Raw genomic sequence first — 18,305 nt, forward strand, 5'->3', positions numbered from 1 at the left:
CAGGCTGAGCCTGTCAGATGTCAGCTTAGCCATACTAGGCCATAGACTTGAGAAATGCTGGACACAAGTAAGTTACCAAAGCATGGCCCTGTGCTACAAGATTATGGGAAGAGATGCACCAAGGGTAATTAACAGTAAGAGTAATTTTCTGCTTACAAGATCCTACACACGCCCTAATGGCAGGGTACACAATGTGTCCAAACACTAACGAGGTATAGCCAGAATCACCTTATAAAAGAGGGTGCCTAGAGTGAGACAATTGAGCTCCCTATGGGAACCATCCCTCTACTGAGGATCAATCCATGAGAGACCCATCAGACCCTAACACTACCTAGGAGGATGTGACTATAACTATATTTGTAACTTGTGCATAGGTCTCTATAGAATTTCTATCTGCTTGGGTAACCATAATTTTGTAGGTAACTTTAATAAAACTTTGTAAGAGACGTACTGGTAAATGTGTGTGTGGTCACTACCCTTGGTCTTTATGTGTCCCTAGAGACTCTAAATCTGAAGCAAGTAGCAGAGGTGACTTTCACTCTGTTAAGCTTGAAACTGTAGCCACCAGAGCAGAACCCACAGTGGTGTAATACCACATTACTAAATTCATTTTAAAGAAAATAAAAGGCTACAATTTGTTCTTTGTACTAACTCCAGGATTTCTTCAATTGATTTCCCTCTGGTTTTCTTTAAGAAAAGGGGATGAGACCTGAGCTTTCAGTTTATGAGGCTGACAAGCTTAGTCAGCAGAACCTGTACTGTTTGAGTTCTAGAGATAGTTCTCAGTTCAATATCTCCTGAACTCCTCTGCCAACCTTAGCCACGGATTGCTAAATCAGCCTGAAAGCGAGACTCCTGAATTCAAAGGACCTTAACTCTGAATGAAATCATTTCCTTGTGCTGACTTCATCTTGGGCAGATTCCACGGTACATAACTCCTTTGCAAGCACATGTCATATGACTCACCGTAGCAGATACTCTTCACATTGGATAGCATGACCCAGACCATCAAGCCTCTCTGACAGTGACACGGGAGTGGCTGCAGGGTGTTTATTTAACAATCACTGGTGGCAGTGCACAATTTAGTTACCCGGTTAGCTAAGGTCCCCCCTCCCAATTGCTGCTGAATGGTTTGTGCCACTACAACAGTCAGGAACGGGTCCTTGGTTTAAAAAAAAAGTAGCCAGTTTAAGCCTCCAGTCCAGGGAGAGTGTCCAGGTGAAGCCAATGAAGAGACTGCAGGTTCCTTTATAGTATCCACTTCCTTGACAGCCCTTGTGAGACTGAAGCCAGAGCCCATCTGTCCAGACTGGCAGGGAGGATCCCAGGGTCTGCACGCTCCTATCCCACACTCAGCACTTGCCCTCTACAGGATGTTCTTTGCAATAGCGTTCAGGGTCCTCACTTTAGCCACATCCGCTACCTTTAGGGAATATTCGGAGACAGAGACAGAGGCTCCCATGGCAACACTGCTGTTTCTGTCAGGAAAACCAACAGGTGACTGATTACTGTCTGGAATGTGGAACAGCTGGGAGAAAGGATATCCCAGGCAAAGGAAAGGGTCTTAGCTCTAGGCAAGAGGCACCAGCATTAAAAGAATATAGTACAGATCTTCTAGAAACATGTCTCATAAAGATGCACCCCCACAGCACAGGTCTCATGCGCCCAAGAGCCAAGGCAGCTCCATTCACATGCCCCAGCGCGCTAATGCCAGGAATCATGCTCCCAGCAGCTGAGCACAGGGCACCTCGACATGCACAGGACTCGCACCCCCAAACGCTGAGTGCAGCTGGATTCATGTGCCCCAGAACACCAGTGCCAGGAGTCACATATCCAGCACCTCACCCAAAGCACAATTCTCACACCCTGAGGCATCAGCAGGATCAGGGAGTTTTCAGTGTAATTCACAGACTCACCAGTGTCAGAGCAGCAAAGCTGTGGGAGGAACAAGCCAGACTGTAACTCCACCCTGGCTTAGTGCAGAGACAACCTCTTACCTGAACTTCATTCCCGAGTCCCGAGCTGAGCGAGCAGAGCAGTGAAACTCAGGTGCACCAGAGCCCTCAAGAATCCTCTGCAGGTTCCTCTCTGTTATACCACCCCCTAGTGGAAAGAATACATTCATACATCACATTCGAGCAGGACAATCCTCAGCATCATCACCCAGTGGCTAGCCCCTAAGACCAGATCCAGCCTGGACAGGAAAGGGAAACAGCCCCACAGAGGCACAGGAGGCTGGATGAGGCACTGCCGGGGACTCCTGGCTGATCCATAGAGTATCCCCAGACCTCACAGAATGTGGCAGCTGTACAGGGCTTCACTGCCCACAGCAGGTAGCAGGACTGGTGGCCTTTACGTTCCCTGGAGGGAGGGTGCAGCAGCAGAATGGCTCAAAACTGAAACATGGATCTTCTGCACCTGGGCATGTGCATAAGACTGGGATCCCGGAGCCAGGGACAGATTCAGCCCCCAGTATGTACATAAAGTTGCAGCAGAGTCATTACCTGGCACCACCACAATCCTGCCCTTAGCCTGAAAAGGAGCAGAGTGACAGATGTTAATGCTCTTGCCCACTCCAGCTTGACACACAGGAGAGCCATGGTACTTGCATGCACCCCATCCAGACACAGCCTATCATGTGGGGGATCTTGGAGTAGCATGAGCTATTCATACTCACACATCTCAGGACATGCCCAATCATGGAGCTCACAGCATTGTCCCCAAGACACATTAAAGGAAACCACTGACCCTGTGATTCTGCGGGACTTGTTTAATTCCTCAGCCTGGTGCCTCCAGTGCGACTCATGCTGGAAACTCCTCCAGCTCTTCTGAAACTCGGCCCCGAGACACTTACAGGCTGGCTCAAGGCCTGGCCTACTTAATATGCTCCAGCCCAGGAACCTCAGAGACCCTGGGACATTGCAGCCACTTCTTGCAAGAGCCCTCTGAACTCCAATAACTTACAAGCCAATCAATAATACACTTGTGTGTGCATATCCGTGTGCATGCACATGTGTGTGTACAGGTACATATGTATGAGTATTGTGTGTGCCTGCAGTGTGTCTGTGTGCACATGCATGCCTGTCTTTACTATGTCCTCAGACTTAGCTCTTTGTGGCATTGGAATTAAGTCTGCCAGACTGCAGATCCCCCTAAACACACCAACCAGGAAACAAGCAGTTAAATCATTCAACACCCCAGCTAAACTCTGCTCATCAGTCCCCTTGCCAGCCTCAGCTGTCCCTTGCCTTCTGCCACTCCTAGCCCAGACAGCTCCCTCCTCAACCCACGCAATCAACCCCAGGGCACTCCAGCCTGCTCCCAACAGTAACATTCATAAACCATCACACTGGGCTGCCTTCCATCTGACAGTCCCACTGCCAGGCCGTCTCACACCCTCCAGAGAGGCACTTCGTGATTTTATGTACGTCTCGGACAGAAAAACATGCAGATGAGCCGGCCTCCTTAAAGCCACATCTCAGAGCATCTGTATCCCTGGGATCCTGTCAACATCTCCCCCGCTTCACTCTCCTCGTCCTGCACCTTTCTTACTCCCATTTGTTGCATTTCATTTTAAACAGGATCGTGAGCTTTTGTGTGTGTTGCTTAGCATTACAGGGCTCAGGCCCTGATCCCCCAGGGGGCCTCCAATGTTACCGCAATACAAATATGGTGCGAAGGACAACAGATACAGGTGCTGTCACGCTAACAGGGAGAGCAAGTTAGAGATGAGGCCCCCCCGTGAGGTCACCCCATCTGTAGCCTGTGAGCAAGAGCAGCCCAAGTGGCTTACCTGTTGGCAGATGCAGGTCTCTGCCACGGGGGGCCTCACAGCTCAAACCCACAAAGCCCTGATGTGCACCTGGGGCCAGTGCAGAAGCCGGAGCAGATGGGGAAGGTGCTCACAGCCACAGACTCCCCTAGGGGCCACTGTTCATGCCAGCTAGCTCTCCAGGGCAGCCCTCCTAGAGCAGTGAGTGGTCGGGGTAACAGAGCAACAGCAGAGACAGAAGGGAGGAGGGGGCACGCACCTGTTCTGTGAGTCTCTTTATTAAGGGTAACCCCTCCAGTGCTGAGCTGTCACAACCGCTGGTCAGCACCCGCTCAAATCCCAGGGACACCAGGGTCTCCAGGGCCACAAGAGGATCATGGACCATGTCGAAGGCTGCAAGACCAAACAAAATAGCTCAGAGACACCATGATGGCAGGCTACAGCACTGAGTCCCACCTCTCAGCCAGCTCACCAGCCAAGTGGGATGGATATATCTGGGGCATAGAATCAAAGGCTTCCCTCACAATTGGCGACCCCTGCACAGGGGCTTGGCATGCACGGTCCCCACCCCCGGGCAGTGGCATGGCCATAGAGCCTGAACCCTCAGAGCCCGAGGCAGGCGCATAGCCACAGAGCCTGGGCCCTCAGCGTCCCGGGCAGGGGCACGGCCACAGAGCCTGGGCCCTCAGAGCCCCGGACAGGGGCACGGCCACAGAACCTGGGCCCTCAGAGCCCTGGGCACGGGTACGGCCATAGAGCCTGGCCAGCTCCATCACAGCGGGACAGCACAGACAACAACTCACCTCGGTGGAAGGTGACTGGCAAGGGACGACAAACAGCTGCAAAGAGAAGAGTTCACGTGGTCAGTGCAGATCTCGCTGTGTGAGAAGAGGCTGCTGCATCAGAGTGGGGTCCCTTTCCCTTCCCAACTGCTGAAAGATTGGCCAAAAACAACTCCTGGACCATCTTTGGAGAGCCCAGCAGGAAGCATAGCCAAGCTGGAGAGGTGAGATGGCTGTTTCCTCCACGAGCCTTTGGAGAGGCCCAGGCTACCTAGGCTCAGGCACGGTTCGTATATTTATGGGCCTTTTAAAGTTTCCATGTGTTTTCTGTGAAGCTCCTTGTGTATGAACTGCCCTGCAGCCCCGGGAAGGGCTGAGATAATGGCCCATCCGTGCGGCTGAGCACTGCAATCCTAAATTCCACTCCCTATTGCGTACTGTGCTTTAGGCTCACGGAAGACGGGGCTACGCATCACAGAAAGAGCCCGAATGGGAGACTAGCACAGGGTGCTCCGCATCGCAGTGGCGGAATGGCCGACCGGATTGCCAGCTTTTGTGTAGCTGACAGAGCATCCATCAATGGCCCTGAGAACAGTGATAAACTGGGTTTATGCCTGGAGTTCCTGTATACCCAGCCCCACTCATGGTGTGCATTAAGGAGAAAGGATCAACCCGGGGGGGTGGAAGGCCTGGGAAACCAGGGGAACAAACTTGACACTGGCAGGAGTGTTTCCAAGTGTCCGATGGGAGTACCCAGCCATATCGCAGCTCCTTTGTCTGAGACAGTGAAAGGAACCAGCATCCCAGGAGGGCATAGCTGAGTCCATATTCCCTCAGATATACACTGCTGCCACCCCTGTGAACGACCCGGTGATTGCTGGGACCGGGGTGGGTGCTTCTCCCCTGTCTGTCCAGACTCGCTCTGGATGACAAATTCTTTGCCTCCAGTTAGTGGGTCTCCAGTCCCACCATGGAAGCATCAAAACTTTATTCCATTTATGAGCAGGGGTGAAAGTAAAATACAGCTCTTCCTGGTACAGGTCCCACTCTGCCCCCCAAGGGGCGTGCCTCAGACAGAAGGGGCGGGGCCAGGGTGGAAGTAAGTTACATTTCTTATCCCTACAGTCCAAACACAAGCAACCCACCTCCCCTACGATCCTTTCCATTGCATGATTTAGATATAGAAAATAAAGCAACTATTACTACTACCACCAGCACTGTCTGTAATAAAATTTTACTATTGGAATAAGCCTGAAAAACTGAAAACTCACTGTCACATTTTCCTCCTTGTCCTTCCTCCTCCTCCTCCAGCCAGGCTGCCCGACGCGGCTAGGCTCCACGTTCCCCTGACCCCCACACTCAGCAGGGGCTGCAGGGGCTCCCCTCTAGCTTGTAGCCAGCAGCAGGGTGACTGGCTGAGGGAGAAACCTCCCCAGGTAGCCTGCTGCCTGCATAAGAACAGTTTAAACTTAGCCATTCATGGTCTGAACCATGGGATTCGGGGCTATTTCTGGCATCCTTGTTAATTTCACTCATGGTGGTTGTATCATAGGTTTGAACTTGGAAATGATTCCTGATTTTGATTGTATTTTTTGTGTATTATATTATTGAAGATCGCCTCATCCAGGGGTAGAAAAGAACTGCCCCAGCTTTGGTCACCCCTCACCCCCAACACCTATGAATGAAATTAACAAGGATGCCAGAAATAGCCCCGAATCCCATGGTTCAGACCATGGAGTGAACAGTGAAGTTTAAACTGTTCCTATGCAGGCAGCAGGCTACCAGGGGAGGCTTCTCCCTCAGCCAGTCCCCTGCTCCCTGCTACAAGCTAGGGGGAGCCCCTGCAGCCCCTGCTGAGTGGGAGGGATGGGAGAACGCAGAGCCTAGCTGAGTCGGGCAGCCTGGCTGGAGGAGGAGAGGGAGAGAAACAACAAACAAATGTGACAGTGAGTTTTCCCTTTCCAAGCTTTTATTGGCTTTGAGTTTGAACTTTTTGTTATTTAGCCAAAAGAGGTGAAAGTGAGCCAGTTCTGAATGCTCCACTTATTTGCCGATACACTACTGCACCTTTTTTTTTCCCCCACCGGTACTCTGTACTGGGCCACACTAACTTACTTTCACCTTTGTTTATCAGTAACGTCAGCAGCTGCTTTCAAGGGCTGATCTTTTTCCTGGCTGTTAGGCAAGGAGCTGCCTACATCATCCTTATCTTTTGATTCACAGGGAGGGACTCTCGCTCCTTTCACAGACAGCTTCCTCTGCAGGGACTATTTCTAGGCAGTCAGAAAGGAGTCTGCTCTCCCATCACACAGGTGGGGGAAGGGTCAGGATCAAAGCTACGTGGGAAGCCAGAGAGTTAACCGCTCTGAGCTCTCCGCTGCTTTTCCACCACTTCCACAGCCCTCCACTGCAGACTGCTCCTGCTCCTTCGTTTCCTTAGGCTGTCCCCAGGAGGTTCAGCTGGCACTCAGCACCAATGGACCAGAGCTGGTCATTTTCCTGACAAAGCTCAAGCTGTGTCCTCTGTTGACTATACCAGCCCCTGCAGACCATCCCATGTCACATAGGGTGCAGAGTCCTGGACAGAGCCCTCTCCTCTCGCTGCACCTTTCCAAGGGAGGATCCTTTCCTCCCTTGGCTCAGAAGGCATTCGGGTCTTTCACAGCCCAGAAGCTCCAGGCAATGCCAGCTGTACCCACTTTCTGCATTTTTTCATTTCTCCTTTTTTGCTGTTTTTCTCAGCTATTTTGGAAGACAGAAAAATTCAGAGCGAGGTCTGGCCAGCTGGTAGGCAGAAGGCCAAGACAAGCACTTCCTGGGCATCTTTACCAAGGTTTCTGAGCTAGCTCTGCTCTCAACCACAAATAGGAAAGGAAAGTATGGGGGGAATTTTCTAGCCATAAAATACACTGGTCTCTCCTGCATGTACCCTGCATGAGCCTCTTCCTCCCTTACCACCTCACCTCGCCCAAGACTGCGTCTCATGCTGGAAAGTCCCGGGGCAGCCGTGCTGTCTGTCTGCAAAGCGCTCACCCACAATGCTGTGGAGTAGATGGCAGCATGAAACCAGGAAAGGCTGGAGTGAGGGGGCCAGACCCCAGCCAGCTATCACTAGCCAGAGCAACCTACACGGCATCTTCCAGCATCACCAGGTCAGACAGCACCAAGCTGCCACCATCAGTCAGAGCGAACCCCATAACTGGGGGCCTCCTTACCCAGCAGGGCTGTGCAGAGCTCTGTGTCGATGTGCCCGTCCTCAGTCAGGGCCCCAAACACCAGCCCATCTGCCCCATGCAGCTTGGCTAGGCGGATATCAGCCTTCATCACTTCCAACTCCCGGTCGGAGTAGAGGAAATCCCCCCCCCCGAGGGCGGATCATCACAAACACTGGGACCCGCACACACTGCTTCACCACCTGCAGGAGCCCTGCTGAGACAGACAGAGACAGCTCAGCATGGGGACAAGCAGGGCAGACACCTACCCTCCCCGCTGCAGAGGCCTCCCAGCCCTCACTTCTGTCCAGCAGGAGAGCCTCACCTGGGGTTCAGAGATGGGAAGGGACCTTTGACCCCCAGTATCCTGGAGCAGGGGAATTAGGCAGGAATCCCTGGGCCCCCTGTCAGCAGGGCAGAGGAGAATAAAGGAAAGCAGGAGTGAAGAGCTAGCTGGATGGAAGTAAGGTGCTGAAGGGATGGGGATGCAAATTCCATGGGCTGGGCCAGCTGAAGAGCTGGGAGGCTCCCTGACAAATCCAGGACACGTGGGGCCTGCTCCCTGCACTGAGCCCTGGAGGGTACAGCAGCCACTGAACCCCATGGACACTGGCAAAATTTGGGCACACTGGACAGGAGGCTTCAGAGAATGCACAAATTGGCTCTGATCTCAGAGCAGTCGCAGCCTGAGTCTTTCTGCAGGATTGGCCCTGAGCCCACTGAATGCTACCCCAGTACGTATTCCACTGGTGCAGTTGCAGGGCAGTAGTCCTGATGACCCAGTATGAGCAAAATGCCCTTGGGCACTCACCCATACTGGGCGTGGTTCCTCCTTCCATCAGCCCAGCACACAGCTCGATCCGGCCAGCACCTGGGACAAGAGAACGAGTAATAGTCGCTAAGTTAGGGCACAAACCATCCCTCTGGACTACTGAGAAGGCCACATGGACCAAGGAAGGGAACTGGGGCTTATGGAAAAGGGCCACTGGGAGACAGAAAAATGGGACCTACAGCCTGCAGAGTCAGGACACTAGAACAACAGGCCCCTGCCCTCCCATTAGGGTGATACACCTGGAGGCCAGAGCACTGTGCCAAAGGGGAGAGTCACCTGCCCTTCTTTCTGCCTCACACCACCTGTGACGGGATTCCCTGGGGTGCAGCCTGGGACTGTGGGACCGCTGTGCCCCTCTGACTCTCTCCAGCCGGGGTCGTCTCTCACAAAGCCTTGCTAGTGATCAGCAGCAAACCCCTCCAGGTGCTGTGATCACTCAGCACAAATGGATGTGGAGCCCCACACCTAGCTACATTGCATGAATGCTCCCAGAGCCACTCATGAATCACACAGAGAAAGACACCAGCTGAATCCCCCCAACTCCCAACACTGTGCCTCAGGAATACACAGGCCTGCACTGCTCAAGAGAGCAGTGCAAATTTATTAGTTGGTTCACCACTTCATCAATGGAAAGTGGACATACACCAGCCTTTGCATATCTGACAAGATTTGCCACCCAGTTCAGGCAAACTCACTAGTAAAAATAAACAGTTAAACAAACGTACTGACTACAAAACATAGATTTTAAGTAACTATAAGTGTTAGGCAAAGAGTAAGAGTTAGTTACCAAAAGAAATAAAATATAAGCATGCAGTCTACACTCTCAACCCTACTAGACAGAGCAACAACTAGACTAAGCAGTTTTTCTCAACCCACTGTGTATTGCAGTCCTTAACATACAGATTTGTCCCTTAAATCTGGGCCAGTCTCCTCTGCTGGAGTCTTCGGTCTTCTTCTCGGGAAACATCGGCAGAGTTACAGCGCCGCTCAGAGAGCACTGAAGGGAAATTGCTATTGTGTGTTCACATTGTCAGCTGCCTGCACAATAGCATGTTCACACTTTGGACACTTGCAGCAGTATTCAGAGTGGTGCACTCTGGGTAGCTATCTCACAGAGCATCTCTTCCTCTTCTGCTGCTAAGAGCTGTGGGAAGGCGGAGGGAGTTGAGGGGCATCCTGTGTCCTTCCCAATTGGGTGACCAGATGTCCCGATTTTACAGGGACAGTCCTGATTTTGGGGTCTTTTTCTTATATAGGCTCCTATTACCCCCCACCCCCATCCCAATTTTTCACATTTGCTGTCTGGTCACTCTATGTCCCAATGCCCCATGATGCACTGCTTTGCTTCCCAGCAATCCCTGTGCTTCTGTCCGCATTTGGCGTCATCTTTCAATAGTTTGTGTACTGTACGCTCTGCCTCTTCAGTCTGCAGGAATGGATCCCACACTGTTGACCAATATGCTGCTTGCTCTGACTAACAAGTCATGAGTGGTAGTGGTGTACAAAGGCAAGAGGAGTGCGACATTGATCTCGCCATGCGTAGTAGCTACAACACAAGATTGCTTGTGGCATTCACGGAGGTGCTGACCACGGTGGAACGCCACTTTTGGACTCAGGAAACAAGCACTGAGTGGCGGGATCACATTGTCAGGCATGTCTGGGATGACAAGTAGTGACTGCAGAACTTTCGGAGGAATAAAGCCACATTCACAGGATTGTGTAATGAGCTCGCCCCAGCCCTGCCCTGCAGCGCAAGGACACGAGAATGAGAGCTAACATGTTATTGGAGAAGCGCGTGGCGATTGCACTGTGGAATCTGGCTACTCTGGACTGCTACTGATCGGTCGCTAACCAGCTTGGAGTGGGAAAGTCAACCATTAGACTCGTGTTGATGGACGCGTGCAGAGCCATTAATCACATCCTGCTCTAGACAATGTGCATAACATTGTGGATGGTTTGCACAAATGTGCTTCCCTAACTGCGGAGGGGTGATAGATGAGAAGCATATTCCAATTCTGGCACCAGACCACCTAGCCACCGAGTATATTAATCAAAAGGGGTATTTCTCAATGGTTCTCCAGGTGCTTGTGGATCACTGTAGGCATTTCATGGACATTAACACAGGATGGTCCAGAAAGGTGCGTGACACATGCATCTTTCGGAACACTGGCCTGTTCAGGAAGCTGCAAGCAGGGACTTTCTTCCCTGACCAGAAGATCACAGTAGGGGAAGTCGAAATGCCCATTTTGATCCCAGGAGACCCCGCCTACTCCTTAATGCCGTGGCTTATGAAGCCATACATAGGGCACCTTGACAGAAGCAAGGAGCAGTTCAACAACAGGCTTAGCAAGTGCAGAATGGCTGTTGAGTGCGCTTTTGGCCGTTTAAAGGCCCGCTGGCGCTGCCTGTATGGGAAGCTGGACATGGCCAATGACAGTATTCCTATGCTTATAGCTGCATGCTATACGCTCCATAATATTTGTGAAGGGAAGGGTGAAAGCTTCACTCAGGGCTGGACCGCTGAGGCTCAGTGCCTGGAGACTGAATCTGACCAGCTAGAGACCAGGGCTATTAGAGGGGCATAGCACGGGGCCATAAGAATCAGGGATGCCTTGAGGCAGCAATTTGAAGCAGGAAGCCATTAATATTTGTTGCTATGCTTGGGAGTGCAGTGTGTGTAATGCTAGGAAGGGATTGTGATTAGTGCAGATGATGCACTATAGTGTAAGAAAATTGCCTGTTGCTTTGCAGGGCTCTGTTTGCTTTCAATTAATGGATTAAAGATTGCTTTCAAACCCAAACAATTATTTTATTAAAAAACAACAACTGGAGGAGAGAGACAACCAAAAAGAACACATCAGCACTGAGGAGGATGGGGTAAGGGAGGGTCCCAGGAGATGGGGTCCCGGGGCGGTTAAAGGTTTGTGTATGTCCAGGTATCATATCCAACCTTCTCCTCTGGAGCACAGTGCAGCGGGTACAGTACTTCATCAGGGCTAACCTGCAGAGGGATGGGTGTTGAGTGCAGTGGGTACTGGGAGTCCACAGGGCTGAACTGTGACAGGGCAGGAGTGGAATGCAGTGAGTACAGACTGGAGCCAGGAGGCTGATAAGAGTGTGTTGGCGGTGTCAGGGGGATACAGTGGAAAGAATTTTGCGACAGTGGCTGCAGGGGAGGGTGGGTGCGGAGCTGCTTGGTTTGCAGTGCTAGCAGTGCCTGGAGCATGTCTGCTTGGTGCTCCATAATGTTAAAGAGCTGCTCAGTGGCTTATTATGGCCTGCCGCGTTCTCCTTTCAGTCCCTCTTCTTGCTGTCCCTCCCCTCCTTCAATTCCTGTTTCTTAGCGGTGGAGTGCATCATGACATCACGCAGAAAGTCCTCCTTAGTTCTTCATGGCTGCTTTCTTATTCTGGGCAGCCGTTCAGCCAGAGATAACAAAGAGGGGGGCTGGGCTCCCAACGTCATATCTGTGAAGCCAAAATGAAACATTTTACAGAAGCAGGATTGTTTGCAACACACAGAGCACTGATTCAGTGATTTAAAACACAGCCACTATTCACATACCTTTCACTGATTGGCTGACCCCAGGCAAGGACACATGAGCCATAAGACCCCCAAACTGGCGAGTAACCACAGGGGCAGGGGAAACCAGTGTTCCAGGACCGTACTGTACGCTGGGCACGTGGCCCTTGGGGAGAGCCATCACTGTAGGGGGGACGTGAGGCCTTATAACCATTCCTGTCCCCACATTTTCCACAGGCTGTGATCATTATGGAAGACAGCTTGCTGCTGAGGGTGAGCAGGGACTCAAGGGAGGGTCTCCTCCAAGACTGTGGCTTCCGTCCTGGCCCTTATGCGGCTTGCCTGTGTGCAGCAATGGCGTCCCCGTCCCGTCCCCCCCCCTACCTCCTCATTCCAGTGATGGCAGAGTGGTGCAGGAAATGTACCCTTAATGGGGCAAAAAACAAAACAGCTCTGCCAAAGAACCTGCAGTAGCGGATTGCCCAGTATCTCCATGAGAGTTTCCTGGAGATCTCTGAGACTGATTCCTGTGAAGTGAGGGAGTCAATCAACACCCTGTTCCACCGCTGACTAGGCATGTGGTGGTACCTGCATCATACAGACACAAGCCTGCTTTCTGCAACTATCCTGCCCCCAACAACTAGCTTCAGCGATTCCCAAAATCAAAGCCACTTACCAGGGGCCTCCTCTCCTGTTTGCGCTTTGCCAGGCTCTGACAGCTGTGACCGGCTAGCCTCCTCTGGAGTACAGAAGAACTCCGGGCTGCATGCATCACTGATCTCTGAGCTGTCTTCTGCCTCTGGGTCCCCCTCCACATACTTGTCTAAGATTTCCTCCTCCTGGCTCGGTCCACTCTTGACTGGCATGTGAGCCACCGAAGTATCCACAGTGGCCTTCGCAATGGAGGTGGAGTCGCCACCAAGTATGGCGTCCAGCTCTTTGTAGAACCAGCAGCTTGTGGGTGCAGCACTGGAGCAGCGGTTTGCCTCCTGCACCTTGTGGTAGGCGTTCCACAGCTCCTTCACTTTGACCCTGCACTACAGTGTGTCCCGGTCATGGCCCCTTTCTGTCATGCATCGTGAAATCTGTCCGTAGGTATCATAATTCCTACGGCTGGAGCGCAGCTGGGGGTCAGCCTCCTCTCCCCAAATGCCAATAAGGTCCATCAGCTCATCATTGCTCCAAGCGAGGGATTGCCTGGTGCGTGGAGCAGGCATCGTCACCTGGAAAGATGCACTGAGACCACTGCATGCACCACCGAGCAAACAGGAAGGGGACTTTCAACATTCTCAAGGAATTTACAGGGTGGGGATGACAGTTGGTCACTTGAGGGTAGGGCAGTAGAGTTCACACCGATGATCAGAGAGGCGAGAACCAGCATTGTGGGACACCCCCCGGAAGCCAGTCACAATGCTGTAATCAACCAGGGTGTCTACACTGGCACCGCGGCACTCAAACCCCGGCGTAAAAAGCTGTACGCCTCTCATCGGGGTGGTTTTTTACAGCGCTGATACCGTGCAGTTTCTGCGCACTAAGTGGCGTGGCAGTGTGTACTCCTCGGGAGTTACAACGCAGAAAGCTGCTTTACTGCGCAGAAACTTGCCAATGTAGACAAGGCTTCAGTGTCTTTGTTGCTTGTAGCATAGGTGGGGCCAGGAGAAAAGATGAAACATGGGCCTGCTCTGTTCTGTTTTATACCCTCAGTCCCATGTGCTTGGGGAACACACAAGTCCAGGCATGTCTGAGGGGCATTGCTGAGTCTCCAGGCAAGGTTGAGCAATTCCCCTGGTGTGGCTTCATGCAGGGAGTCATTGAATTGTAGCTCCCTTGCTGGACAATCGCTGTTGATGGGTTGTTTGACACCCCCCCCGAGCGTTGGTTACTTTCCTTGCTGTTGTCTCTGAGGAGCTAATATCTGTCTGATTCCCCAACTTACAGCATGTTTTACTGACAACCATACAACACAATTCACATAACTTCATGTGTGTTAATGACATACATATATGGATAGAACAATGACTTTCAGCTGATCATAACCTTTCCCGACACCTCACACGGCCTGCTTTATATGCAAAATCACAATTATATATAAATGAGGAATATGGGGATTACAGGGTGCTCCCCCAAGGTACAGAATGTCACACCACCACCTAGCACTGTGCTTGGACCTGGGTCATCGTCTCCTGGAGATCTTATATCTAACTATTGGGCCAGCCCTGACTAGCTTGTGAAGGTTGATGCACACATTGACTAACATACCTTAGCTGCAGATTTCTAGTAGTAACCATTCATAAATTCTAAGGCTAATCTGACCTTTTGTATCACACAGAAGTTCCCAGAAATAATTCCTGTTTGAACTAGAGCAGAAAAACATCCAATCTTGATTTAAAAATGGACAGTGATGGAGAATCCAGTCCGGATTTGTCTAGCTTCACCTTCCAGCCATTGGATCGTGTCATACCTTTGTCTGCTAGCTTGAAGGGCCCATTATTAAATATTTGTTTCCTGTGTTCAAGTCATCCCTTCACCTTCTCTTTGTTAAACTAAACAGATTCAGCTTCTTGTGTCTGTCACTATCAGGCAGGTTTTCTAATACTTTAATCATTCTTGTGTCTATCCCCTGAACCATCTCCAATTTATAAACATCCTTCTTGAGTTGCGGGCACCAGAACTGGACACACTATCCCATGCTCTGTGTCTGCTCCGTACAGTTATATTAGACTATGAGCTCCTTGGGGCAGGAACCATGTCTTTCTCGATGGTCTGTATAATAAAGCAGAGGCCCCTGAGTGCTCAGCTGATAACACTGAGAATCCCTCTTTCAGGAGAAGCCTTGGCACCATACAGGCTGTTGCATTCTACCCCGGTCAGGTTTTATTACACTGAGGACAGGTCAAGTTCCAGCTGTTCCCCTCTTCCTTACCTCCTCTCTCTGCATTCAGAGCAGACTCCACTGAGTCAACGCACACTTCCATGAGAAAGCCATCACCCATTCCTAGGAAGAAAACACAGGAGCGGTCAAGGAGGCAGTCTTAGGGGGTAGGGTTTGGCTCAGGGATTCTTTCAGCTCCAGCCCTGGAAACCAGTCCTCCCCTCTTCAGTCTCCTGCCCCACGTGGGGTTTCCAGTTGGCCCAACTTGATCTCTCCTGATCTCCTACTCTGTCCAGTCTCCAAACCCTTCTCATATCCACATTTCCCATTTCTAACATACACTCCTGGTTGGGCTTTGACCACTCCTGCCTGTAGCTATTTTTGGTCCTGAATCTCCACTCTGTAATGTCAAAGAACATAAGAACGGCCATACTGGCTCAGACCAATGGTCCATCTAGCCCAGTATCCTGTCTTCCGACCAGGTGCTTCGGAGAGAATTAACAGAACAGGGCAATTATCTAGTGATCTATCCCCTCTCGTCTAGTCTCAGCTTCTGCCAGTTGGATGTTTAGGGATACCCAGAGCATGGAGTTGTATCCTTGACCATTTTGGCTAATAGCCAGTGATGGGCCTATCCTCCATGAATTTATATAATTCTTTTTTTAACCCACTTATACTTTTGGCCATCACAATATCCCATAGCAACTAATTCCAAACGTCGACTGTGCATTTTGCGAAGAAATACTTCCTTTTGTTTGAACCTGCTGCCTATTAATTTCATCAGGTGATATCTAGTTCTTGTATTATGTGATGGGATAAATAACACTTCCCTATTCACCTTCTCCACACCAGTCATGATTTTATAGACTTCTATCATATTCCCCCTTAGTCGTCTCTTTTCTCAGATGAACAGTGTTAGTCTTTTTAAGAGCAGCAAAGAATCCTGTGGCACCTTATAGACTAACAGACATTTTGGAGCATGAGCTTTCGTGGGTGAATATCCACTTCGTTGGATGTATAGTTGGGATCATGTGTTCCAATGTGCATCACTTTGCACTTATCAACACTGAATTTCATCTGTCATTTTGTTGCCCAGTCACCCAGTTTTGAGAGAACCCTTTGTAGCTCTTTGCAGTCAGTTTGGACTTAACTATCTGGAGTAGTTTTGTATCATCTTCCAATTTTGCCACCTCACTGTTTACCCCTTTTCCAGATCATTTATGAACATATTGAACAGCACTGGTCCCAGTACACATCCTTCAGGGAGTGTGCTATTTAGCTCTCTCCATTTTGACAACTGACCTAACCTATCCTTTTGTTTCCTATCTTTTAAACAGTTATTGACCCATAAGAGGACCTTCCCTCTTATCCGATGACAGCTTACTTTGTTTAAGAGCCTTTGGTGAGGGACATTGTCAAAAGCTTTCTGAAAATCTAAGTACACTATATCCACTGGATCACCCTTGTCCACATGCTTGTTGACCCCCTCAAAGAATTCTAACAGATTGGTGAGGCATGATTTTTCTGAGTCCTAGGATAAGCAAGCCAAAACTAAAGGCCTTCCCCTTTTACTGAGGGGGTGGAACCACAAAGCACAGGCCACAACTGAATTTGGGAACAATTGCAAAAATAGGAATGGGGTGCAGGCAATGGTTTGGACATCAGGACTCCAGACAGGGGCACCAAGTAAAGAACCCCAGACACTGCCCACTCTTCCTGAAGGGAGCCTAATGGCTGGTCTAGACTAGAAAATTAAATCATCTCAGCTAAGTCGCTCAGGCGTGTGAAAAAGCCATACTCCAGAGTGACATAGTTAAGCTGACCTAAATCCCCATGTAGACAGCACTAGGTCAATGGAAGAATTCTTCTGTTGACCTAGCTGCTGCCTCTTGGGGAGGTAGATTACCTATGCTGATGGGAGAACCCCTCCTGTAGGGATAGGTAATGTCCACATTGAAGAACTGCAGCTGCACTGCTGTAGCATTTCAAGTGCAGACAAGGCCAAGGAGTCACCGGACGTTGCCAAGAAACACTCTGCTCGGAGATGTGATATGACAAGGGAACGGAAACAGGTCCCACAGTCAGAGAGCACCCGCCATTGAGCTTTATCCTGGTCTGGTGGCTGGCCACCTTGGCCAGTGTCAGGAGGAGGCTGATGAGAGTCTCGCATCTTGGTGGGGTCATGGATGGAGTGTTAGAGAATACACAAGTGAGGGGAAAAGTGTAGCCAGAACCCCAGTTCACGGTTCTGGAGGAGCTCCAAGAGGGGCTGTAGCCTGACACCCTTGACATAGGTGTGCACCAGGCCTTTGTATCATCTAAAGAGTAAGTGCAGCCCCACCTACTCCCTCTGAAAACCCATCCCCCAATTTGTTGGCATGAAAGCTACAAAGGCATGAGTCTGGCACCTGACCCCTGTGCTGCATAGGCTGCCTATTCCCTTGCTCTCCTGTAAACAAGTCTCCTTTCCCTGCACCTCCTCAGGCGCCTCTACACAATGCCTCTGGTTCATCTCGTTCCACACTCTGTCACGCTTTTCCACACTTGCTACCTGCCCCCCTAGTCTGGAATCACAGGGACAGCTCCCAACCCAGGCTCGCTTATAGCGAGCTGTGGTTTCTATTGCAGTCGGTGCGTGTTTTCCCAGCGGGGGTCTCCAGCCCCGCTGCAGCACAAAGCAGTCCCGTCTCGCCCAGAGGCAGCAGGACCCAGCGCAGGGAGACGCTTAGCGGGCGGGCCCGCCCCGACCTGCTTCCCACGGGCAGAAAGGCAGAGCGGGACGCGCCAGGCCCACGACGGACCCCAGCCACGGGCACGACGCGCAGCCCCAGCGTCCAGCCCGCGCCTCCTGCCAGGTGCTGGGAGCCGCAGTGACTCCGAAGCGGCGCCACCCCGCTTCACACGCAGCCGTGCCCGGCCCGGTCCCCGCCCCGCAGGCTACGGGCGCGGAGCGTATCCCAGCCCATCCGGGCTCCGCCCACGGCTCTGCCAGATCCTCCCCAGCACTTCCGGTCCCAGCTCCGCCCGCTCACCCGCATTTCCGGGCCCCGAGCCCGGCTTCCGGTCCCGTCTCTCCATATCCACTTCACCCTCCGCCCCGCTGACTCTGGAGGCGGTGGAACTGACTAGGCCCGGTCACGTGTCTGGAAGGAAGCCCCGCCCCGGACCATGTGACCCCGCCCTCCCGGTGATCGGGCCCCGCCCCCCTCGGACTCGCGCTCACCTGTCCTCAGTGCGCGCGAGGCGCTCCCTACTCTCGGTCACGTGCTGAATTGTCATGGTGACGGCTAATAGGTCCGGAAATGCGGCTTTG

General features: G+C 51.5%; 1 protein-coding gene and 1 long non-coding RNA gene across 2 annotated transcripts; both read right to left on the minus strand.

Moving 5' to 3' along the window:
• Positions 1–1,036: 1,036 nt before the first annotated feature.
• Positions 1,037–18,156, minus strand: CUTC (cutC copper transporter). The gene is given in 10 exon segments (XM_030571100.1): positions 1,037–1,478; positions 1,998–2,103; positions 2,505–2,532; positions 4,032–4,165; positions 4,576–4,611; positions 7,770–7,917; positions 7,919–7,980; positions 8,578–8,637; positions 15,044–15,115; positions 18,025–18,156. Coding segments are annotated over 10 exon segments (804 nt in total). The 5' UTR covers positions 18,071–18,156; the 3' UTR covers positions 1,037–1,366.
• On the minus strand, positions 11,383–13,105 carry LOC115655541. Its single transcript, XR_004001407.1, has 2 exons — positions 12,797–13,105; positions 11,383–12,065 (listed from the first exon to the last, which is right to left on the minus strand). It is a non-coding gene; the product is annotated as an uncharacterized LOC115655541 (long non-coding RNA).
• Positions 18,157–18,305: the final 149 nt, after the last annotated feature.

This window comes from Gopherus evgoodei, chromosome 7, assembly GCF_007399415.2.
Source record: "Gopherus evgoodei ecotype Sinaloan lineage chromosome 7, rGopEvg1_v1.p, whole genome shotgun sequence".
NCBI classification, from domain to species: Eukaryota; Metazoa; Chordata; order Testudines; family Testudinidae; genus Gopherus; species Gopherus evgoodei.